Below are 25945 nucleotides of genomic sequence, written 5' to 3'. Positions count from 1 at the left end.
GGGGGACTTGAGCTCACTTGGTCAGGAGAAACGGATGTTGTTACCTAAACAGGCCTAATGCATTCTGATTTAACAATGAGTTAGGTTTTAGTGCTAGTCAACAGTCCAGAATAACTCTTAAAGAAACTGTGTGGCGTAGCATGTTTATTGCCCTTACCAAGATGGTTGAAGGCTTGGGTATGCCCACCCAAAGGGTTTCCTAGAGTTACACGTCTGCAATAGCAGACCTCCCTCTTCAGACAGGCAGCACAGTGGAGAACCTGATGATTCACCTCTCCTCGGACAGCTACTGGACTCCAGTCTGAATGAGGGAGCCTCGAGCTTTAAGACTATGTTAGGAGGAGGGCTGCCATGTTTCTTGTCCCCTCCCTCTGTCCTGCCCCAGTGGCTCTCTGACGTGCATGCATCGAGCAGCCTTAGACATGTAACTGTGTCTCCAGGCAGATAGTTGGCCGGGCAGGCTGGAAACCTCTGGTGAACAGTGTGGCAGCGAGGCCCGGGGTTCACTGGAGCGCACAATGGCTCCTTTGTGTCTATTGTTCCTGGCTGCGGGGCTCCTTTGTGTCTATTGTCCCTGGCTGCGGGGCTCCTTTGTGTCTATTGTCCCTGGTTGCGGGGCTCCTTTGTGTCTATTGTCCCTGGCTGCGGGGCTCCTTTGTGTCTATTGTCCCTGGCTGCGGGGCTCCTTCGTGTCTATTGTTCCTGGTTGCGGGGCTCCTTTGTGTCTTGTCCCTGGCTGCGGGGCTCCTTTGTGTCTATTGTCCCTGGCTGCGGGGCTCCTTCGTGTCTATTGTTCCTGGCTGCGGGGCTCCTTTGTGTCTATTGTCCCTGGCTGCGGGGCTCCTTTGTGTCTATTGTTCCTGGTTGCGGGGCTCCTTTGTGAGCAATGCCAACTTTATGGGGCCTGCGTGAGCGTCCGGCAGGCTGGGGCTAACACTGTGCAATGGCACCATCCACCCCTCTCCTCTCATCATGACCACACTAGCATAGCACGCTGGACCAGAGATGGGCAGGGCAGGCATGTGTCCTCTCTGCTAATGTCAATGTTTGTTCCCCTGCAGGGTGTGTGTGTGTGTGGCTGTGTGCTTTATCTGTGTCTACAGCAGTGTCACCACCGGTAATGTGCTTGTTAGGTTTCAGCGATACTGTTGCAGGCTTTGCTGCATGTGGTAACTGTTTATGATTAACCTCTGTCTTTAGTGTGGTGAGTTACCCTTGTTGAGCACTTGGGAGTGTCTCCTCTGAGTAATAAGTTGCTTGTGTTCACGAAAGAAACAGTCTAAAGGATGACGTGAACTCTCCCATCCACTACAAGGGATGTTTTCTCTCCTTCCCTAAGCTTTGTTCATTCAGGCGTGACCGAGCCAACCCGCGGCCCGGTGGCGTGGCGTAGCCAACCCGCGGCCCGGTGGCGTGGCGTAGCCAACCCGCGGCCCGGTGGCGTGGCGTAGCCAACCCGCGGCCCGGTGGCGTGGCGTAGCCAACCCGCGGCCCGGTGGCGTGGCCGAGCCAACCCGCGGCCCGGTGGCGTGGCCGAGCCAACCCGTGGCCCGGTGAGACAGGACAGGGGGAGTCAGAGGGAGCGTTTTGTTTTAATAGGTTGACTGTAGATCAGCCACTAGCTGAGAGATGTCTCTCTACAGGACAGGGCTCCAGGCCGGACGCTGTGTCGTCAGGATGTTGAGTAGAGAGGCTGGCTGGGCCCACATGAGCCAGCCACTGACTCACTGTGCAGGTGCCTTCGAACAGATTGCCATGGCAACCTCCGTTTGGTTGTCCTTCCTTCCAGCTGTTTTGAAGTTGGCCCCGCCGTGTAGTGAACTTGCTAGTACCGCTGCAGGCTACAAACAGGAGTAGCACTGGCTAGCTCTCCGTCTGATTCTGAGCATGGCAATGTGCCTGGTTTTTAAAGTGGGCGAAGCAAAAAATATGTGTTCTACTTAGTGTTTGTCTCTCTTTCTGGTGTTTTCTAGTCAGAGGCAATGAAATCAACACCAGGTCTGGGGAATGAAATATCAGGGAAGAGTACCAAACACCTAAAACAGATCCATATGTTCTCTTTTCCACCAGTGGTGTCTCTCAGTCAAACTTCACTACAATCGCTCATTCTATTTGTATTGTTGACCATAATGAAAACCATTTAGCAACAGTTATCAAGATACTAAAGAGAACCCAGTGAAATGTCTTGTCTGTTGAAAGATTGATTAGGTTGCTGACATTGCTTCCAGACTAATGACTGTGTGTTGTGACCTCTGACCTCTCTCTGTCCTGTCAGAAAAAAGCCAAGGGTGAGGAGCTGTTTGACCAGGTCATGTACCATCTGGACATCGTAGAGAAGGACTACTTCGGACTACGCTTCATGGACTCTGCACAAGTACCGGTAAGAACAGAGAACCAAGAAGGGGTTTGTTTTGGTTAGAATTATCCACTCTCAACTCCTCTCTGGAATAGTGATTTTGAATAACATCGTTCAGTTTACGTACTTTTGGTTTTCTAACGTAGGGTTTTTCTTATGGGAAGTTCAAGTCTAGTTCTTTTCAGAAAGTTATTTTGAAGTGCCTCTATCTGTCAGAGATCCAGCAGCTTGTGTATGCTGATATGGTGTGAAGGGCATGGAAGGAGGGAGAGGAGAGAGGGAGGACTGGAGAGAGAGGAATCTGGGGGAGAGGACTGAAGGTCTCTGCCACAGCGCGATTTGGAAACCGCTCTCTCTCCTAAACCCCAGCCTCTACCTCTTACATTGTTCATGCCTCACAGACGTCTTTTCATCTTTCACAGCATTGGCTTGACATTACAAAAAGCATTAAAAAACAAGTCAAAAGTAAGTATCTCTTCTTTACCTAACAGTCACTGAAGATGCACAACCTATATTTTCTTCTACTGTCTCCTTCTGTACCAATGGATACCTAGAGCTGTAGAGACGTTGAATGAATAAACTGATGACAGATGGATAAACTGGTGCTTTCATGTAACAGCCAGAAATGGATTGATTTCGTTACTGGCATTCCAACTTTCACACCTCGGGTTCTTTTCCTTTATCTCGGTCTTCCTATTTCTCTGTGCAGTCGGACCTCCATACTGCCTTCACATGAGAGTTAAGTTCTACTCCTCAGAACCCAACAACCTGCACGAGGAGTTGACCAGGTCAGCTTGTCGTCGTCGTGTTATTAGTATCAACCAGTTGTTTTCAGAACATTTATGTTGATGAACATTTGATTGATTGGTCAGTTATCTGGACTTTTGACCTTTTTTTGTTCCTTCAGATATCTATTTGTATTACAACTAAAGCAAGACCTCCTCAGTGGCAAGTAAGTAACCCTCCGCACTCAACAGTTGTCCTCTTCCTGTAGTAGATTAGATGTACAGTAAATTAGATCAGTGTATAGTTCATGTGCTTCATTATATTTAACATATTTGATGTCTGTAGGCTAAAGTACATAATTTAATTTTGGCTACATCTGTTCTGTTGCATCATGGTACAGATGCTACGAGGTTTAGCTACAGTAGTGGATTACACAATTGATGTTGGGGAATGGAATTATTTATATCCATAAGTAGTGTGAATATTAGTATCTGTTTTCGATACGGGGGATTAGTGTTCATGTTATGTCTGTGTGGTGATCCTATAATACAGGGTTGTGAGTGTGTGTGAGAGAGCGTGAGCTCTGGAGAGAGACACAGGCTGTTAGATCCAGTGTACTGTATTACCTCCGTAGTTCCCTGGTCTAACAGCTGTGACTGATCTCCTCAGACAGTCTCCTTGCCTAGAGCGGACTGTACCTCCATGTTGAAAACAACAGCATCCAGACAATAATATATTGTCCACTCCTCCTCGTATCACAGGTTAGAATGCCCTTTGGACACAGCAGTGGAACTGGCAGCCTTCTCGTTACAAGGTAAGAACTAGGATGGTCTAATGTCTTGCTGTGGTTGTCACTCTTCTTCAATGAGATCCACGGAGTTGCACTTTTCTGAGAGGGGTGGAATCTAATCTGTCAGAAGGGAGAGCCCACAGCACCCCAGTAGTCTTCAGAGCCTGGTAACATGGTGGAGTATTCATGGAAAATGGAATGTAGCCCTGTACCCACATCCCAGAACTGTCTTTCCAAAGGGTTGGAGAACTGCTGAGGCTGCAGTCCTTGCTGAGTGTTTCAACTGTAAATGAGCACTCCAGGGTTGTTCTGAAAGGAAGCGATCGCCCCTGCCTCTCTCTCTCCCTCCCACTCTTCCAGCTCCTCTGTGGGGTAAATGCCAGCTCGTTAGTGCCCAGCTCTCTACAAATGCCTCCTAATCCAGCCCTCTCCCTCGTTCCTTCGTTCTCTCTCACATACTCCCTCTCTCTCGATCTCACTCCCTCCCCTTTTCATAGAAATCCTCCACACCCCCTTTTCACATACAGCAAAACCACTATTTTTCTCAATTATTCTTAGCCAGAACTCATAATGGCCCTTCCTAAACAAAACAGTCACACTTAAACGGTCACACTGTTTTTAGGGTCAGCTCTTCATTCTTTAGACTGTATTCTGTTCTGCTAGCCAAATGGCCAGTGAGTCAAACGATGTCTCAGGTTGGAATGCAACACCATCTGAATGTCCAGTCCGTAGCTAGATTCCACTCTGTTTGGCAGCCAGATTGGGTGTCTGTCCTTAGTCCTGGAGCACATCGCTGATAACGGAGTCTCTCCTCACTTCCACCACCCAGATAACATAGTGACGCCCTATCTATTTATCCCCCAGCCTGCAGAGTCGCACTGCAGCTCTATTTATCCCCCAGCCTGCAGAGTCACACTGCAGCTCTGTTTATCCCCCAGCCTGCAGAGTCACACTGCAGCTCTATTTATCCCCCAGCCTGCAGAGTCACACTACAGCCCTGTTTATCCCCCAGCCTGCAGTCACACTGCAGCTCTATTTATCCCCCAGCCTGCAGAGTCACACTGCAGCCCTATTTATCCCCCAGCCTGCAGAGTCACACTGCATCCCTATTTATCCCCCAGCCTGCAGAGTCACACTGCATCTCTATTTATCCCCCAGCCTGCAGAGTCACACTACAGCCCTGTTTATCCCCCAGCCTGCAGAGTCACACTGCAGCTCTATTTATCCCCCAGCCTGCAGAGTCACACTGCAGCCCTATTTATCCCCCAGCCTGCAGAGTCACACTGCATCCCTATTTATCCCCCAGCCTGCAGAGTCACACTGCAGCTCTATTTATCCCCCAGCCTGCAGAGTCACACTGCATCCCTATTTATCCCCCAGCCTGCAGAGTCACACTGCAGCTCTATTTATCCCCCAGCCTGCAGAGTCACACTGCAGCCCTGTTTATCCCCCAGCCTGCAGAGTCACACTGCAGCCCTGTTTATCCCCCAGCCTGCAGCGTCACACTGCAGCTCTATTTATCCCCCAGCCTGCAGAGTCACACTGCAGCTCTATTTATCCCCCAGCCTGCAGTCACACTGCAGCCCTATTTATTCCCCAGCCTGCAGAGTCACACTGCAGCCCTATTTATCCCCCAGCCTGCAGAGTCACACTGCAGCCCTATTTATCCCCCAGCCTGCAGAGTCACACTGCAGCTCTATTTATCCCCCAGCCTGCAGAGTCACACTGCAGCTCTATTTATCCCCCAGCCTGCAGTCACACTGCAGCTCTATTTATCCCCCAGCCTGCAGTCACACTGCAGCTCTATTTATCCCCCAGCCTGCAGAGTCACACTGCAGCTCTATTTATCCCCCAGCCTGCAGAGTCACACTGCAGCCCTATTTATCCCCCAGCCTGCAGAGTCACACTGCAGCTCTATTTATCCCCCAGCCTGCAGAGTCACACTACAGCCCTGTTTATCCCCCAGCCTGCAGAGTCACACTGCAGCTCTATTTATCCCCCAGCCTGCAGAGTCACACTGCAGCCCTATTTATCCCCCAGCCTGCAGAGTCACACTGCATCCCTATTTATCCCCCAGCCTGCAGAGTCACACTGCAGCTCTATTTATCCCCCAGCCTGCAGAGTCACACTGCATCCCTATTTATCCCCCAGCCTGCAGAGTCACACTGCAGCTCTATTTATCCCCCAGCCTGCAGAGTCACACTGCAGCCCTGTTTATCCCCCAGCCTGCAGAGTCACACTGCAGCCCTGTTTATCCCCCAGCCTGCAGAGTCACACTGCAGCTCTATTTATCCCCCAGCCTGCAGAGTCACACTGCAGCCCTATTTATTCCCCAGCCTGCAGAGTCACACTGCAGCCCTATTTATCCCCCAGCCTGCAGAGTCACACTGCAGCTCTATTTATCCCCCAGCCTGCAGAGTCACACTGCAGCCCTATTTATCCCCCAGCCTGCAGAGTCACACTGCAGCCCTATTTATCCCCCAGCCTGCAGAGTCACACTGCATCCCTATTTATCCCCCAGCCTGCAGAGTCACACTGCAGCTCTATTTATCCCCCAGCCTGCAGAGTCAGACGTTATCTACATGCTGCTATTTAGGGAAGGAGGAGAGTGAGGCGTCATTGGAGGTCTCTTGCTCGGCTTGAATGTGATTTGGATGTATTTGAATGTTAGTGTCCTAGTGAGTTTTAGGAATTTAAGGGGGGGGGGGGCAATTCAAAATGTACAAATTGAATGAATAGCTAGCAGGTTATCTATAGGTCCTTAGTCAGTGACCAAAATGATGGGGGCAGAACAATACATGCCCACAGGTTCTCATTAGCTTAACTTTTATTGCAAAACAAGCCCAGACCCCAGATAGCAAATTGCCTTAACAAGGATATATAATGGCGCCGTTCCTAACCAACTGTGCTATTTTGTTAGTTTTTTCCGCATTGTTTGTAACCTGTAATTATGTACATACGGTTGCTGCTACCGTCTCTTATGAGCTTCTGGACATCAGAACAGCGATTACTCACCTCGAACTGGATAAAGATTTTTTTCGTTATTGAGTCTGACTCTTAAGGATATACTGCTTTCTGTAGAACGTGTCCGAATCCCCATCATTCGCGTGAAGAAAAGGTGGAGTTAGCATGGGAGAGGGTCGGAATGTTAGGATTCGTAGGCGAATGAGTAAATCACCATTACCATCGGTTCTATTTGCCAACGTGCAATCACCGGAAAACAAACTGATCGATCTACGGTCGAGACCAACGGGACATTTAAAAACTAACATCTTATGTTTCACCAAGTCGTGGCTGAACGACGACACGGATAATATAGAGCTAGCTGGTTTTCTGTGTAAATCGCCAGAACAGAGTAGCTACGTCTGGTAAGACGAGGGGCAAGGGGGTGTGCGTCTATTTGTCTATAATAACTGATGGTGCACGATGTCTAATGTTAAAGAAGTCACAAGGTATTGCTCGCCTGAGGTAGTGTGGTCTACAGCTTATCATGAGGTACTCTATCTACCAAAAGTTCTCATCTATATTATTCATAGCCGTCTATATACCACCACAAAGCTGTATAAGGCCATAAGCAAACAAGAAAATGCTCATCCAGAAGCAGCGCTCCTAGTGGCCTGGGACTTTAATGCAGGCAAATTTAAATCTGTTTTTACCTAATTTCTACCAGCAACGTGCAGCCAGAGGAACAGAAATTCTAGACCACCTTTACTCCACACAGACACGCATACAAAGCTCTCGATCGCCCTCCATTTGGCAAATCTGGCCATACCTCTATCCTCCTGATTCCTGCCTACAAGCAAAAACTAAAGCAGGAAGTACCAGTGATTCGCTCAATACAGAATTGGTCCGATGACACGGATGCTACGCTGCAGGACTGTTTTGCTAGCACAGACTGGAATATGTTCCGTGATTCATCCAAAGGCATTGAGTATACCACCTCAGTCCCCGGCTTAATCAATACGTGCATTGAGGACGTCGTCCACACAATGACCATACATACTTATCCCAACCAGAAGCAACATCCGCATCGAGCTAAAAGCTAGAGCTGCCGCTTTCAAGGAGCGGGACACTAATATGGACACTTATAAGAAATCCCACTATGCCCTCAGACAAACCATCAAATAGGCAAAGCGTCAATACAGGACTAAGAGCCGGTGTAGTTGGATTCAATCTGACATTCATCGGATGTGGCAGGGCTTGCAAAATGTTATGGACTACAAAGGGAAACCCAGCCGCGAGCCTTCCAGATGAGCTAAATGTATTGTTATGCTCGTTTTGAGGCAAATGACACTGAAGCATGCATGAGAGCACCATCTTTTCCGGGAGGCTGTGTGATCACGCTCACCGTAGCTGATGTAAGCAAGATCCTTTAAACAGGTCAACATTCACAAGGCCATGGGGCCAGACGGATTACCATGGCGTGTATTCAGAGCATGCACAAACCAACTGGAAAGTGTCTTCACTGACATTTTCAACCTCTCCAGAGTCTGTAATACCCACATGTTTCAAGCAGACCCCCATAGTCCCTGTGCCCAAGAATGTGAAGGTAACCTCAGCGTTCAACACCATAGTGCCCACAAAGATCATCACTAAGCTAAGGACCCTGGGACTAAACACCTCCCTCTGCAACTGGATCCTGTATGTCCTGACGGACCGGCCCCAGGTGGTGAGGGTAGGTAACAACACATCTGCCATGCTGATCCTCAACACCGGTTCCCCTCAGGGGTGCGTGCTTAGTCCCCTCCTGTACTCCCTATTCACCCACGACTGCGTGGTCAAGCACGACACCAACACCATCATTAAGATGACAAAACAGTGGTAGGCCTGATCAATGATGAGACCTATCTTGAACTGCACTGTTGATTAAGGGCTTGTAAGTAAGCTTTTCATGGTAAGGTCTATATACCTGTTATATTTGGCGCATGAGACAAATAAAATTTGATTTGATTCTGAGAACTCATGTCAATGGTTGTGTTCCAGCTGAGCTGGGAGACTGACCCTGCGGAGCATGCTCTGGACATGGGGTTGGGGTTGGTTAGGGTGTCTGAGTTGTGGTTAGGTTTAAAGTACTCCGTATGTAACCTGTTGTGTTCCAGCTGAGCTGGGAGACTGTGACCCTGCGGAGCATGCTCTGGACATGGTGTCTGAGTTCCGCTTCATGCCAGAGCAGACGGAGGCCATGGAGCTGGCCATCTTCAACACCTGGAAGGAGTGCAGGTAAAACAATGATGTCGCATGTCTGAGTAACACTTCATGGGATCACCATCGATAGATCATTTACAAGGTAATGTTTTAATGAAAGCTAGTGTAAAGTGTTACCAATGTCTAGGGGTTGTATTGCCTATCTTATACTGCCTTTATGTTACAATGGTTACGGCCAGGGGTTACGGTCACGCGTTACGGTCACGCGTTACGGCCAGGGGTTACGGTCAGGCGTTACGGCCTGGGGTTACGGCCAGGCGTTACGGCCAGGCGTTTGGGTACCAGTAGTTGGTTACTCACCTACCTAGTTAAACCCTCCTTGGGGAGCAGACAGCAGGTCATCCATGGACTATAGGACACCTATATTATCTGATCACCCTTGATGTACTCAAGCTGGGGGTGTTCCCAGGCCGGGTTAAGTACACTTATTTTTAGAACTTGATTTAAAACTTGTTCACGCTACCACGTTCCCCAAGGGGTACCACCCCCCCTGCTCAACTGAAACAGTGGCGCACAGAATGCAAAAATATTCTTCGAAATATTTAACCTCCACACATTAACAAGTCCAATAGCTCAAATGAAAGATAAACACCTTGTTCATCTACCCAGCAAGTCAGATTTCTAAAATGTTTTACGGCGAAAACATAGCACATATTTATGTCAAACCACCACCAAAGATACGGCTAATTTAAATAGCCATATTTGTCGAACAAAAGATGCAATCACAAAACCAGGATTAAAAGAAAAATAATTCACTAACCTTTTGAAAATCTTCATCAGATGACAGTAATAGGACATGTTATACAGTACATATCCATAAATCACTGTTTACATTGACGGTCATGTTCAAAAAATGCTACTAGAATGTCCGGAGAAATTATGATATCTCTGCCAGATAACAGCAATACACATCATAAACTTTGACTAAATATACATGTTCTACATATAGTTAGAAAGATACACTCCTTCTTAATGCAATCGCTTTGTCACATTTATTTTTAACGTTACAGAAATCGTTCACTATTCAATCATCTGAGACGGCGCTCAGACATTAGCAATATTTCTCCGCTACGTTGGAGTCAACAGAAACACAAATTTACCACATAAATATTCCCTTACCTTTGATGGTCTTCGATCATAAGTCATGTAAGGAGTCATACTTACCAAAAACTGCGTTTAGTTTTCAAGTCTGTGTCTTTGTGTTCTCAAACGCGACAAATTCCGGCTGAAATGCAGCCAAAATTCAAGGGGTTGCGCATCAAAAGTTCAAAATTACATATTATATGTCGACTAAACTGGTCAAACTAAGTGCAGAATCAAGCTTTAGGATGTTTTAAACGTGCAAAACAATTCTCAACTCGAACAGACAATTCTCACAATGAAACGCCCTATTGAAAGAAGACATCTCGCTGAAGAGATAGAAACTGTTCCCAGATCCGTAGCTGGTTGGGAAGGGTGGGGGCGATGACATCAAAGTTGGCCCAAATTTCCTGATGACAGAGAGAGTTTGGGAGAATGGCTGCCCTGTGAGTTCTGCTTTACATAGAGACATAATTTGAACGGTTTTAGAAGCTTTAGAGTGTTTTCTATTCAATAATAATTATTATAGGCATATATTAGCAATTTTGGACAGATTTTTTTTCTGTTTACTATGGGCACGCAATTCCTCCAAAGGGGGCAGTATTCTGCCCTAGCCCTAACAGGTTTTAAAGCATGTGTCGGTGTGGACCGGGGTTGACCAGAGGTTACATGAGGATCAATATTATCATAGTCTGTTTTTTAACCCTGGGACATGCATGGGCTTCCTGTGTTGTATGACTTCCTCATGGCTGAGATGTTAATGTTTAAGGTTTAGAATCATCCGTCGGGGTTCATCTCAAGTCAGCATTCTTTGTATGTGACCTTGTCTCTCTCTCTCTCTCGCACACACGCACCCCATCTCCTATTCAACCCAGTATTCTGTATTTTCTCCCTCTGCTCCATCCCAGAGGCCAGATGCCGTCGCAGGCAGAGATTAACTACCTGAACAAGGCCAAGTGGCTGGAGATGTATGGGGTGGACATGCACATGGTCAAGGTGAGGAGAACAGAACGTGCTGTACCAGTCCTGTGTCTCTCACCTGGTAGAGCATGGCACTTTCAACGCCAGGGTTGTGGGTTTGATTCCCACGGGGGAGCAGTATGAAGACGTTTGCTCTCACTACTCTTCGTCGTTCTGGATAAGAGCGTCTGCTAAATGATGTGAATGTAAAAAGGGAAACGCAGTGCGCTAGTTTTTTATTTGATTTATTTCACCTTTATTTAACCAGGTAGGCAATTGCGACAGTGTGACGCCATAGTGACGATTTAACGACGGTGACAAACATATAAACAGGAATACTGCGCTGAATGGGTGTGTCCTCTTTCCCCTCCAGGCTCGAGATGGTAATGAATACCAGTTAGGACTGACTCCAACTGGAGTGCTGGTGTTTGAGGGAGAGACTAAGATAGGCCTGTTCTTCTGGTAAGAGCACATTTAAGCTCCTAACTCTGCTGGTGCGTTCACTTTCCAATGGACAAAGCCCTGTGTCAATAGATAGTAAGGATGTCCTTGTTTTTTTAACAGAACAACTGGAAAACATCTTACACCTGTTGTATCTGAAACACTAGTGTGTGTGTCTGTCCCCCAGGCCCAAGATCACCCGTCTAGACTTTAAGAAGAGCAAGCTGACCCTGGTGGTGGTGGAGGAGGATGGAGAAGAGGCTCAGGAGACAGAAGAGGTAATAAACCAACCCTACTCCACACTGGGGTAGACATGGTCCCTACTATGAGACACACACACACACACACTGGGGTATCCATGATCCCTACTCTCTCTCACACACACACACACACACACTGGGGAAGCCATGATCCCTACTCTCTCTCGCACGCACGCACACACATACACACTAGGGAAGCCATGGTCCCTACTCTGACACACACACACACGCACTGGGGTATCCATGGTCCCTACTCTCACACACACACACACTAAGGAAGCCATGGTCCCTACTCTGACACACACACACCCACACACACACTGGGGTAGCCATGGTCCCTACTCTCTCTCTCTCTCTCTCTCACACACACACACACACACACACACACACACACACACACACACACACTGGGGAAGCCATGGTCCCTACTATCTATCACACACACACACTGGGGTAGCCATGGTCCCTACTATCTCTCTCACACACACACACACACACACACACACACACACACACACACACACACACACACACACACACACACACACACACACACACACACAGGGATAGCCATGGTCCCTACTATCTCTCACACACACACACACACAGGGATAGCCATGGTCCCTACTATCTCTCTCTCACACACACACACACACACACACACACACACACACACACACACACAGGGATAGCCATGGTCCCTACTATCTCTCACACACACACACACTGGGGTAGCCATGGTCCCTACTCTCTCTCACACACACACACACACACACACACACACACACACACACACACACACACACACAGGGATAGCCATGGTCCCTACTATCTCTCACACACACACACACACAGGGATAGCCATGGTCCCTACTATCTCTCTCACACACACACACACACACACACACACACAGGGATAGCCATGGTCCCTACTATCTCTCACACACACACACACTGGGGTAGCCATGGTCCCTACTCTCTCTCTCACACACACACACACACACACACACACACACACACACACACACACACACACACTGGGGTATCCATGGTCCCTACTCTCTCTCACACACACACACACACACACACACACACTGGGGTAGCCATGGTCCGTACTCTCTCTCACACACACACACACACACACACACACACACACTGGGGTAGCCATGGTCCCTACTATCTCTCTCTCACACACACACACACACACTTGGGTAGCCATGGTCCCTACTCGTCAGTGAGTGAGCCGAAGAAAATCAGAAATCAGCTCAATGTAATTGAACAATCCATAGAATCTAACCACTTTCAGGAAAAATTGGAAACCGCTAAACAAGAACAAACAGTGAAAACATATACATGATGAAATACAGATCTTAGAATCAACTATTAGAGACTATAAGAACCCACTGGATTCTCCAATTACATTGAATGAACTACAGGACGAAATACAAACCCTCCAACCCAAAAATAAATTCCAATTGGCTATACTTACTCTTTAACATCATCCTTAGCTCTGGCATCTTCCCCAATATTTGGAACCAAGCACAGAACACCCTAATCCACAAAAGTGGAGACAAATTTGACCCCAATAACTACCGTGGGATATGCATCAATATACAACCTTGGGGAAATCCTCTGCATTATCATTAACAGCAGACTCGTACATTTCCTCAGTGAAAACAATGTACTGAGCAAATGTCAATTGGATTTTTACCAAATTACCATACAACAGAGTATGTATTCACCCTGCACTCCCTAATGGACAAACAAACAAACAAAGGCGAAGTCTTCTCATTCTTTTTTGATTTAAAAAAGGGTCTGCTATACAAAATTGATGGAAAGTGGTGTTTGGGGGAAAAAAACACAACATGATTAAATCCATGTACACAAACAAGTGTGGGGTTAAAATTGGCAAAAAAAACAAATGTCTTTCCACAGACTGTGGGGTGATGCAGCTTAAGCCCCACCCTCTTCAACAAGTTGGCGAGGGCACTAGAAAGGTCTGCAGCACCCGGCCTAACCCTACTAGAATCTGAAGTCAAATGTCTACTGTTTGCTGATGATCTGGTGCTTCTGTCACCAACCAAGGAGGGCCTACAGCAGCACCTAGATCTTATGCACAGATTCTGTCAGACCTGGGCCCTGACAACAGTAAATCTCAGTAAGACAAAAAATAATGGTTTTCCAAAAAGGTCCAGTTGCCAGGACCACAAATACAAATTCCATAGACACTGTGTCCCTAGAGCACACAAACTATACATACCTCGGCCTAAACAGCAGCACCTCAGCTCATTCACAGCTTTGTGGAAGTTACCTGAGACAAGACAAGAAGGGCATTCTATGCCATCAAAAGGAACATAAAATTTGACATTCCAATTAGGATCTTCCAAGAAATACTTGAATCAGTTATAGAACCCATTGCCCTTCATGGTTGTGAGGTCTGGGGGAAAAAACAACTTGAGACTCCATGCAGAATTCTGCAAAAATATCTCCCGTGTACAACGCAAAACACCAAATAATGCATGCAGAGCAGAATTAGGCCGATAATCATCAAAATCCTGAAAAGAGACATTAAATTCTACAACCACCTAAAAGGATACACACACTGCCCACAAACTGAGGTGGAAACTGAGCTGCACTCCCTAACCTCCTGCCAAATGTATGACCATATTAGAGAGACATATTTCCCTCAGATTGCACAGACCCACAAAGAATTTGAAAACAAACTCAATTTTGATAAAACTCTCATCTACTGGGTGAAATTCCACAGTGTGCATCACAGCAGCAAGATTTGTGACCTGTTGCCACGGGAAAAAGGAAACCAGGGAGGGAGGGCGACTGGGCAGGGCGGGGCGGGGGAGGAAGGGCGACTGGGCAGGGCGGGGCGGGGGAGGAAGGGCGGCGGGGCGGGGCGGGGGAGGAAGGGCGACGGGGCGGGGGAGGAAGGGAGGCGGGGCGGGGGAGGAAGGGAGGCGGGGCAGGGGAGGAAGGGCGACTGGACGGGGCGGGGGAGGAAGGGAGGCGGTGCGGGGGAGGAAGGGAGGCGGGGCGGGGGAGAAGGGGAGACTGGGCGGGGGAGAAGGGGAGACTGGGCGGGGGAGGAGGGGAGACTGGGCGGGGCGGGGGAGGAGGGGAGACTGGGCGGGGCGAGGGAGACTGGGCAGGGTGGGGCGGGGGAGGAAGGGCGACTGGGCAGGGTGGGGCGGGGGAGGAAGGGCGGTGGGGCGGGGGAGGAAGGGTGGCAGGGCGGGGCGGGAGACTGGGCGGGGGAGGAGGGGAGACTGGGCAGGGCGAGGGAGACTGGGCAGGGCGAGGGAGACTGGGCAGGGCGAGGGAGGAAGGGAGACTGGGCAGGGCGGGGGAGGAAGGGAGACTGGGCAGGGCGGGAGAGGAAGGGAGACTGGGCGGGGAGGAAGGGAGGTGGAGCGGGGGAGGAAGGGAGACTGGACGGGGAGGAAGGGAGGCGGACGGGGAGGAAGGGAGGCGGGCGGGGAGGAAGGGAGGCGGGCGGGGAGAAAGGGAGGCTGGGCGGGGAGGAAGGGAGACTGGGCTGGGCGGGGAGGAAGGGAGACTGGGCAGGGCGGGGAGGAAGGGAGACTGGGCTGGGCGGGGAGGAAGGGAGACTGGGCAGGGCGGGGAGGAAGGGAGACTGGGCAGGGCGGGGCGGGGAGGAAGGGAGACTGGGCAGGGCGGGGAGGAAGGGAGACTAGGCAGGGAGGGGCGGGGAGGAAGGGAGACTGGGCAGGGAGGGGCGGGGAGGAAGGTGGACTGGGCGGGGAGGAAGGGAGATGGGGAGACTGGGCAGGGAGGGAGAATGGGAGACGGGGCAGGGAGGGAGGGAGGGAGGGAGGGAGGGAGACTGGTTGACCAGACATAGTAGACCAGGGATTGGCAACAGGAATTATGTGAAGAATGAGTTTAATTTAGGACGTCTGTTCCTAAGTATTCCCACAAAATAAATTGTATAGACTTGATTTTGTCTCAATGTAATCGAGGTATATAATGATTTCATTTCATATACATTCTCTTTTGGGCTTAGTTGTCGTCAATTTGCAGTGTACAAATTATTCTCATTATTTTCCGACCCCCCCACCCACCATTCGCTCAGACAAAGAAGGGAGGCGGGGCGACTGGGCAGGGCGAGGGAGACTGGGCAGGGCGAGGGAGGAAGGGAGACTGGGCAGGGCGGGGGAGGAAGGGAGACTGGGCGGGGAGGAAGGGAGGCTGGGCGGGGAGGAAGGGAGGCTGGGCGGGGAGGAAGGGAGGCTGGGCGGGGAGGAATGGAGGCGGAGCGGGGGGAGGAAGGGAGGCGGAGCGGGGGAGGAAGGGAGACTGGGCAGGGAGGGGCGGGGAGGAAGGGAGACTGGGCGGGGAGGAAGGGAGACTGGGCAGGGAGGAAGGGGAGGAAGGGAGACTGGGCGGGGCGGGGAGGAAGGGAGACTGGGCAGGGCGGGCCGGGGAGGAAGGGAGACTGGGCAGGGCGGTAGGGGAGGAAGGGAGACTGGGCTGGGCGGGTAGGGGAGGAAGGGAGACTGGGCAGGGCGGGGAGGGGAGGGGAGGAAGGGAGACTGGGCAGGGCGGGGAGGGGAGGGGAGGAAGGGAGACTGGGCAGGGCGGGGGAGGAAGGATGTGAGACTGGGCAGACGGGGGGGGGGGGACTGGAAGACTGGGCAGGGAGGGAGAATGGGAGATGGAGAGACTGGGCAGGGAGGGAGGGAGAATGGGAGACGGGGCAGGGAGGGAGGGAGACTGGTTGACCAGACATATAGTTGTGTAATGAGTCAGAGTAGACCAGGGATGGGCAACAGGAATTATGTGAAGAATGAGTTTAATTTAGGACGTCTGTTCCTAAGTATTCCCACAAAATAAATTGTATAGACTTGATTTTGTATCAATGTAATCGAGGTATATAATGATTTCATTTTCATATACATTCTCTTTTTGGGCTTAGTTGTCGTCAATTTGCAGTGTACAAATTATTCTCATTATTTTCCACTCACCATTCGCTCGGACAAAAATTGGCCTGCAGCTGAACCTAGTTGCCTAGTTGCCCCCTGGAGTAGACTAATTAAAGTCATGATTTATGAGGCTACTCTGGACTGTTGCTCAGCCAGTCTGACAGGTGACCACTTGGAATGTGTGAACTATGTTGCACCATCGGAATGTGGCCAGGGTCTTGACTTTGGGACATTTTACTAATCGAGTGTGTGGGGGGGTTTCTGTATGTATATGGTGGGGTTCTGTGTGTGCACACTCAAAGGTATTCTGATTGTCCTCTCCTGATGACTTTGTTGAAGTCTTAATCCTGCCTAGGGTTGAAATCCCGGTTGGTTGTTCCCGGAATAGGGAAGAATAAGCAGGAAATCTGGAATCCTCAAACCAGCATTTCTGAAAAACCCAGGGAATTTATTGAAAGTTCCCTGAATTCTTCTTCCTTAATCCTACATGTGAATGTGTGGTGTTCTCTTTGTATCTCTGTACTCTGCTCTTGTGTCTTAATTTAAGCACTGTTAGCTGAGCGCTGGACAAGACTGATTGTAGTGTACTGAGCAGGCTGGCTAGCAGCAGGACAGAGCACTGCTGAGAATGTTGCTACGCTGGCATAACCGAATAGGACATGAGAAGGGATTTAATTTGCCTCATCGAGGTCTGAATGAAAATTGCAATAATGAGCAAGTTAATGAAATGAAGCAGCCTCTTCTTGCTCTCGGGCGCGCGCTCGCTCTCTCGCGTGCTCTGTCTGTGCTTGGCTATAATTTGAGCTAGGAAACTGGGGTATACGATTGTTGTACACTACCGGTCCAAAGTTTTAGAACACCTGCTCATTCAAAGGTTTTTCTTTATTTTGACTGTTTTCTACATTGTAGAATACTAGTGAAGACATCAAAACTATGAAATAACACATATGGAATCATGTAGTAACCAAAAAAGTGTTAAACAGATCCAAATATTTTTGAGATGATTTAAATAGCCACTATTTGCCTTGATGACAGCTTTGCACACTCTTGGCATTCTCTCAACCACATTCACCTGGAATGCTTTTCCAACAGTCTTGAAGGAGTTACCACATATTGCTGAGCACTTGTTGGCTGCTTTTCCTTCACTTTGCGGTCCAACTCATCCCAAACCATCTAGTAAAAAGAAAAACCCTTGAATATATATTTTCATCTGAATTTTAAGAGAAATATAAACTAACCACCTTCCCAATTTTGAGTTACACCCTCCCTTTTGCCCTCAGAACAGCCTCAATTTGTTGGGGAATGGACTCTACAAGGTGTCGAAGCTGACTCCAATGCTTCCCACAGTTGTGTCAAGTTGGCTAGATGTCCTTTGAGTGGTGGACCATTCTTGAAACATTCAGGGAACTGTTGAGCATGAAAAACCCAGCAGCGTTGCAGTTCTTGACACAAATTGGTGCGCCTGGCACCTATTACCATACCCTGTTCAAAAGCACTTAAATCCTTTGTCTTGCCCATTCTCCCTCTGAATGGCACACATACACAATCCATGTCTCAAGGCTTAAACATCCTTCTTTAACCCTTCTCCTCCTCTTCATCTACACGGATTGATTTGAAGTGGATTTAACAAGTGACATCAATAAGGGATCATAGCTTTCACCTGGATTTTCCTGGTCAGTCTATGTCAAGGAAAGAGCAGGTGTTCCTAATGTGTCGTACACTCAGTATATTACATTGTACTAAGTCTTAACTGGTTTAATTAGCATGTCTCTGGAGCCGTAATAACCAATTAGATCATGGTCTAGTTTCTAGGGCCCAGGACCCAAAGCCCCAAAAACATCCTAACCACTTTTTAGTCATTGTACGGTTTCATGTATAAGTGTTCCCCCTTTGTCCCCTGTTTTTAATAATACAGGGGATGTTCTCTCTGTCTCTCTCTCCGTCTCAGGGCAAAGAGCAGCAGCACACGTTTGTGTTCCGTATGGACCACCCCAAGGCTTGTAAGCACCTGTGGAAGTGTGCTGTGGAACACCATGCTTTCTTCCGGCTCCGCGGCCCCGTCCAGAAGGGCTCAGCGCGCTCCGGGTTCATCCGCATGGGGTCACGCTTCCGCTACAGGTATCTATTGAGCAGCATGTGTACACTACACTCTGAAGTATACTACCATCTGCATATTACTCCTCACCATGATGACAGTACTGCTATACTTAACACTACATTATTCACTCCACTCTGCACAAGTCTCTACACAATGCCCCTATACAATTCAATCCCCAGTTCATTATTGTAATGCTTTTTAAAACTCAAAAAATGTGCACATTAGTCAAATTAGTCCACAGATTATAATTTGAATAGGATTTAACTGACCATGTGCTCACATTAAGCTAACTGCCTAATGAAACTCGTTAGAACTTTCAACTTGTCCCATTGTGTAAAAATAGCTTGTCTTCCTGCAGTGTAAACAACAGACTGCTGAAACAGCAGCTTCAGGCTCTCTTTAGGGCCTTGTTGTTATAAGATGGCTTGTTTCTTTTTGGATGACCACAGAGTTCAGCAGGGGTCAGTCCCGTGTCCCAACACCTTGTCGAGGGGTTGAGCATTGAAGGCCACCCTGGGGGTAGGAGGGGGAGCTGGGGACTGGGGTTGAAGGATGGGAGGAGATACAAAACGGTACACTGCACCCTCCACGTCTCTTTTTCCTCTGACGTAGCCCAGCAGTAGCTACTATAATCAAGTTCTTGGCTATATTCCATAGGGCCAGGCGTGTTTCCATCCTGACCGTGTGGCAAACTAGTAAAACCTCAACCGTTACCAGAGATGAAGGAATCTCTTTGCCTTCTGTGTTTTCATGTGATCTTCTTTTCATTCTAGCTAAAGTGTCTCCTCCACAAACTCGACTCCAATTACCCCCTCTTGTTCTCCTTGAAACTACCACATTTGCATATTTTCCAAGGCTTGTCTGTTTGAATACAAGCTTTCCCTTCAGCCCAGATCTAGCTAAGGATTTTCTATATGTTCAAGTCATTTGCCAAACTGTTTCCCAGTGTTGGTCCTGAGCCCCAACAAAAGTTCCAGTCAGTATGTGAATCCTGGTGGTCTGATTGCCAGGGAGGCCCTCCCTCTCCCTGCCTGCCTGTGTTCAGGCTTCACTGGGCAGACTCACTGCCTGATTGTCCCCTGCCTGGTGGTGGGTTGTTTGGTTTCGCTCTCATTCCCTCTCCTCCTTCCTGTCTGTTGTTCTGGGTTGTATTCACTAGGAACGAAACAGAATCAAACAGGCCTGAAATTGGGAGGGGGGGGGGACTACCTTAACCTGTCCAATAGGAAATGCTTGTTTTCATTTCCCGTAAACAAACTGTTTTGCTACATTGTACGCTAATGAATATGACCCTGTTGTCCTCAGTGGGAAGACTGAGTACCAGACCACCAAGGGCAACAAAGCCAGGAGGTCAGCATCGTTTGAGAGGAGGCCCAGCCGACGCTATTCCAGGAGGACCATGATGAACTGGGGTGGGTGGACACACACTGTTTAATATACTCCTTACACATCATAATAACTCATTTATATGTTCTTTCTCTTATTTTCCAGGAGCCAACAATCCCCAGGAGTAAGTACACCCCCAATGTTATAAATAAATAAATATTAGATATTTGAAAATGTTTATTAAAGGGAATGTTTTGTTACTAAATGTTTGGGATGGGCACTGATCACTGATTGATTCATTTCAAGCTGTTGATGTATACATATCTGTTTCCTGTTGTTGTTAGACTCATCGCAGTATGATAACATGACACACACACCGAGAGAGACAGACACTATATATTTTTTTCTTTGCGTTGTTGGAAAAAGGCTCGTAAGTGTTTCACGGTCAAGTCTACACCTGTTATTTTCTGGTCATGTGACAAATAAAATGTGATCTGATTTTGGACTAGATTAATATCAGAGGCCCTCACACAGTCTGTAGTACCCTCTGGTTTGTATCCTCCTCCAGGCTTGCCTTTCTCTCCCGTGTGCTGTGAGAGGAGTACACTGGTTATCACACAGTTCTCTGTCCACACTGTGCTGTCTGCTGCAAGAACTTCTAGATCTCTCTCTGTGTGTGTGTGTGTGTGTGTGTGTGTGTGTGTGTGTGTGTGTGTGTGTGTGTGCACACCTCTGCTCTTTCAGCAGGTGACCTTTTTACATCACAGCAGTAAAGCGTTGTGAATGAGTAATGTTAAATGAAGGGGGTAATTATAAAAGTTATAAAAGTCAGTCTGACGTCCCCTTACCATTCGTCATGCTCACTGAATCACAATGGTTAAATCATGTGTGTGGATTACTTATGTAGTTAGCTTTTCTGTGAAAAACAAGGGTGGAATGTCATTTGCTTCAGGGTTACATCAACATAAGCTCTTAAGGCTGAAAGGTCAAAGGTTTTAAAAAACAATCATGTCCGTTGAGTTCTCTCTCTTCTCTTTACCAGTCACAACAACGGAATGAGCCCCAACACAGATGCCAAGGTATGTTGCTCTGCTGTCCTTGAACCCTACTGACTCTAGTGACAGTTTCCCAGGCACATATTAAGCCTGGTCTTGGACTGGGAAGCACTTTTTATGGAGAATCTCAATTCAACATGATTTGTTTATTTCAGGGCTTGGAAGAATCAGAGTTAGGGATGGGCGCAGTTATTTTAATATTCAAATAGCCGAACGGACCTAACCTGTCTCGGTTTCCCCCAGCCCCTGCACATCAGACCTAGCCCCTGTCTCTCCCCCCAGCCTCTCTACATCAGACTTAACCCCTGTCTCTCCCCCCAGCCCCTCCACATCAGACCTAACCCCTGTCTCTCCCCCAGCCCCTCCACATCAGACCTAACCCCTGTCTCTCCCCCCAGCCCCTCCACATCAGAAGCCCCTGGTCCCTGCCCGTGGTCAGCCCTGCATCCTCAGGCTCCACCAGCAGACCTATGAAAATCGAAACCCTCCCCAGGAGTCCTGGCGGTGGCCAATCGGAGAAGAGGAGGTGAGGCGCTCTCTGTTCTAATGCCATAAGAGCATTAAGCTGCCTAATCTGGTCATCCTGCTGGTCGTGGGTGGCACTGGGGCAGTGCAGTGGGTGGCACTGGGGCAGTGCAGTGGGTGGCACTGGGGCAGTGCAGTGCGTAGTGGGTACTGGGTAGAGGACACAGAGGCAGCATCCCAAATCACACCCTATTTCCTATGTAGTGCATTGCTTTTCATCAGAGTATTGGGCTATGGAGGGAATAAGGTGCCATTGTGGACGTGCGTAGTGGCTCTGCCTAGTGCCTGCTCTGCAACAGCTAGTGACCAGGCAGATGGGGAGACACTTAAATGTGCCTTCCGCATTTAACCCAACCCCTCTGAATCAGAGCGGTGCGGGGGATTGCCTTAATTGACATTCACATCTTCGGCACCTGGGGAACAGTGGGTTAACTGCCTTGTTCAGTGGCAGAACGACAGATTTTTACCTTGTCAGCTTGGGGATTCGATCTTGCAACTTTTTGGTTACTGGCCCAACCTTCTAACCACTAGGCCCCCTGGGTCGTGTTCATTAAGCACCAAACTGAATAAATTAGACTGAAACAGTGGTGGGATTAACTGGACTTGTTAAATAAGAGAAACACATTTTTGTTTTCCGTTGCAAAATGTTTTGAAGCGTTTTCCATGGCGTGCCCTAGTGAACGTGACCCTGGCTACATTACGCTCACCCTGGAGCTCTCAGGAGGGTCGGGGGGTGGTGGTTTGGTGAGTGTGTAGAGGTACACTGAGTGACTAGAATGTGAAGGGGATCTGGGGGATGGTGGCGCATGTTTGACAGTGTGTTATGACACGGAGTAGACGGATAGTGGTTGTAGTCCAGCTACTGCTGCGTTGGTGGTGGCCATGACCCCTGCTGGGGTGGAAACAACAAACTCTCTTTTCTAGGAAATACCCCATCCTTTTCCTCAGCCCCCTCTCTCTTCTCTCCTAAAACTTGATCCCCAGAGGATGACTTTGCAATGAAGGCTGTCTGCCTTTCAAATTCCTGACATATTAAAAATAAGCGGTTTCCTGTATTTCGTTGACCTTGAAGCTGTGTTCCTTTTAAGATAAATCCCCATTTTTAAGCTCTACCTTTTTTGTTCTAGTATGATGTACTGAAGCCAAACAGACCTTTTCATAAGGCAAGGTATGTACCCTCCAAGTTATCTGGAGTTCTGCTTCAACCAATTAAGTTATCTTGGTCCTGCTGGGTCCTGTGATTCAGGGCTGGGAACTGGGTCCTGTGATTCAGGGCTGGGAACTGGGTCCTGTGATTCAGGGCTGGGAACTTTCTCCTGGGGTAAACAAATCATCTTCATTCATGGTAATGGTTGCTCTCTGCATTGATCCTCCTTCAATACCAACCCAAATACTCAGGTGACCTTTGGCCTCTGTCCCGTTTTCATGACCACCACTTGTTGTGATCTACTAATGGTACTGTATCCTCCCTACACGTTGTTAAATCCTTTTCCCTTATTGGCTCAGTACCTGGCTGAGATCATATCTACCATTTGAGTCCTTATTTCACTTCTCGTCTCCCTCCCTAGCCATATGAGGAAGAGTAATGAAAAACAAACTTGATTATAAGGATAATGCAGTACTGTAGGCTAGTTGTTTGATTTGATTAAAGCAGCCACTGAGGATAGATCAAAATGTCAGCCCACAACCTATAAACGCTTAAATCACACTGGGTGCATATTTCATGGCAATGAGTGAACAAGCTTGAAGGTCTCTGCCAGCTGGCGATTACGATTTAATGAAAGTTTACTTTAGGCCAGAAGATATTTAGGCCAGAAGATCTCTTCAGAGCCACTTCACACAGGCCAAGGAAGAGACTCTCACGTTGTCATGCGATCAGATCAGGTTGTGGAACTGAAGATAATGGCACACCATCCTCCCTGGATCTAGGCATGTTCCCCATCAGTGGTGTAGTAGAGGGTTATATGCAGGTACAGTTGAAAGTCTGAAGTTTACATACACTTATGTTGGAGTCATTAAAACTCGTTTTTCAACCACTCCACAAATTTCTTGTTAACAAACTATAGTTTTGGCAAGTCGGTTAGGACATCTCCTTTGCGCAAGACACAAGTAATTTTTCCAACAATTGTTTACAGACAGATTATTTCACTTATAATTCACTGTATCACCATTCTAGTGGTTCTGAAGTTGACTGTGCCTTTAAACAGCTTGGAAAATTCCAGAAAATGATGTCATGGCTTTAGAAGCTTCTGATAGGCTCATTGACATCATTTGAGGTGTACCTGTGGATGTAATTCAAGGCCTACCTTCAAACTCTGTTCGTCTTTGCTTGACATCATGGGAAAATCTAAAGAAATCAGCCAAGACTTCAGAAAAAAGTCTGGTCCATCCTTGGGAGCAATTTCCAAACACCTGGAGGTACCACGTTCATCTGTACAAACAATAGTACATAAATATAAACACCATGGGACCATGCAGCCATCATACCGCTACCTAGAGATTAACGTACTTTGGTGAGAAAAGTACAAATCAATCCCAGAACAACAACAAAGGACCTTGTGAAGATGCTGGAGGAAATGGGTACAAAAGTATCTATATCCACAGTAAAACGAGTCCTATATCGACCTAATCTGAAAGGCCTCTCAGCAAGGAAGAAGCCACTGCTCCAAAACTGCCATAAAAAAGCCAAACTACAGTTTGGAGAAATGTCCTCTGGTCTGATGAAACAAAAATAGAACTGTTTGGCCATAATGACCATTGTTATGTTTGGAGGAAAAAGGGGGATGCTTGCAAGCTGAAGAACACCATCCCAACCGTGAAGCATGGGGGGGGGGGGGGGGGGTAATGCAAATAGTCTGGGTAGCCATTTGACTAGAACTTCAGCAGCCTTATGTCTTGGGGGTAGAAGCTGTTTAGAAGCCTCTTGGATGGGTGTTCCTAATGTTTTGTACACTCCGTGTAGCTTTTACTCACCGTGTGTTAATAGCAGCTGTGACCCATAATAGCACAGTGTTAAGTGGGGAATTCACATAAATAAAAGAGGTAAGGATTTGGCTGGAGTTCTGGAGTAACACTGCTCCTAATCCTGTGGATCTGACTGCGACACAGACCAGAGCCAGAGCAGAGACTTTAAGGACCAGTATTATGACTGCGTTTTATATTGATGGGAGCCTGACGTCGGACTCGCTGAATAGTTTTTTCAGTGTTTTTTGGTTTTGGTCTTTCCTGTAATTTGATAATCTCTTGCATTGATTCATGTTGAGATCAGATTATTTGTTTGTGCAGTTACTGGCAATGAACTAGACCTGCTAGACACATTCCTTAGGCTCTTTGCTGACGGCTTAGCTTTCCTGGCTGTACCTCGAAAGATATTGAAGATAACGTCATCGGTTCCATTTTCAGTTGTTGAGGATTAACGATGCAGGTGAAGGCCAGTGTTAATTTTCAAGCCCTAAGAAATAGACTTTTACAGAAGCATAGGAGTTAAATTGGTCTTTAGGTTGCACACCTCTCCACCCCAACCCGTGGATGATTCTGCATGCTAACCTCCTCTCTCCCTCAGTTTACCCTCATTAACCTCCACCAAACACACTCCCAATCACTCCAGTTACCATTAACCGCCTGCCTTCCCACTAACCAATCATCTGCCTGCCTTCCCACTAACCAATCATCTGCCTGCCTTCCCACTAACCTAACAAAAATGCATGACAACAAGCATGTTTCTAATTAGCTAGCCACAGTAGCTTTAAAAAATAAAATCATTGATGTTAAGTTGTCCTCCATGTCTGTCTGATGTGTAATGTTCCTGTTACCACCTCCTTTGACCTCAGTTTCACACTCATCTATACACACCTCATCATCCACCTTCTATAGAAGTACTGCGAACATCAATATTAAGATTTCTGATTAGTACACCTCTAGCATGCCTTCTTCAGCGGTCTTTGAAGAGCGGTTAGCCTAGTTGTACAGGTATAGAGTTGCCTGCTTCAGCGGGTTGCAAAGCGAGATATATATATATATATATAACTGGAAACTTTCTAAGTTTACCAGTAAACTACCAGAATTTTGGTGAATTTCAAGGACAGAAACCCATGGACAATATAGACACAGATATAAAAAATGTATACTACACTGCTCAAAAAAATAAAGGGAACACTTAAACAACACA

The 25945-nt window shown here is 47.8% G+C and overlaps 1 protein-coding gene across 4 annotated transcripts in view; it reads left to right on the top strand.

Moving 5' to 3' along the window:
* LOC109871120 (band 4.1-like protein 5) overlaps positions 1 to 25945 on the top strand; it is a 51790-nt gene that overhangs the window by 5123 nt on the left and 20722 nt on the right. For all 4 annotated transcript variants that reach the window (XM_031805853.1, XM_031805852.1, XM_020461959.2 and 1 more), the window contains exons 3-16: positions 2276 to 2380; positions 2779 to 2821; positions 3066 to 3144; positions 3264 to 3308; positions 3844 to 3896; positions 8972 to 9092; positions 11066 to 11153; positions 11491 to 11579; positions 11746 to 11836; positions 18722 to 18891; positions 20177 to 20283; positions 20363 to 20381; positions 21240 to 21276; positions 21651 to 21778. In XM_031805853.1, coding sequence (XP_031661713.1) covers positions 2276 to 2380; positions 2779 to 2821; positions 3066 to 3144; positions 3264 to 3308; positions 3844 to 3896; positions 8972 to 9092; positions 11066 to 11153; positions 11491 to 11579; positions 11746 to 11836; positions 18722 to 18891; positions 20177 to 20283; positions 20363 to 20381; positions 21240 to 21276; positions 21651 to 21778 — 1175 coding nt within the window. The remainder of the gene's footprint in view (positions 1 to 2275; positions 2381 to 2778; positions 2822 to 3065; positions 3145 to 3263; positions 3309 to 3843; positions 3897 to 8971; positions 9093 to 11065; positions 11154 to 11490; positions 11580 to 11745; positions 11837 to 18721; positions 18892 to 20176; positions 20284 to 20362; positions 20382 to 21239; positions 21277 to 21650; positions 21779 to 25945) is intronic.

Source organism: Oncorhynchus kisutch, linkage group LG26 (assembly GCF_002021735.2).
Source record: "Oncorhynchus kisutch isolate 150728-3 linkage group LG26, Okis_V2, whole genome shotgun sequence".
Classification (NCBI taxonomy): domain Eukaryota; kingdom Metazoa; phylum Chordata; class Actinopteri; order Salmoniformes; family Salmonidae; genus Oncorhynchus; species Oncorhynchus kisutch.
The sequence above is the reverse complement of the archived record's forward strand: the minus strand, read 5'-3'. Positions and strand labels throughout refer to the sequence as shown.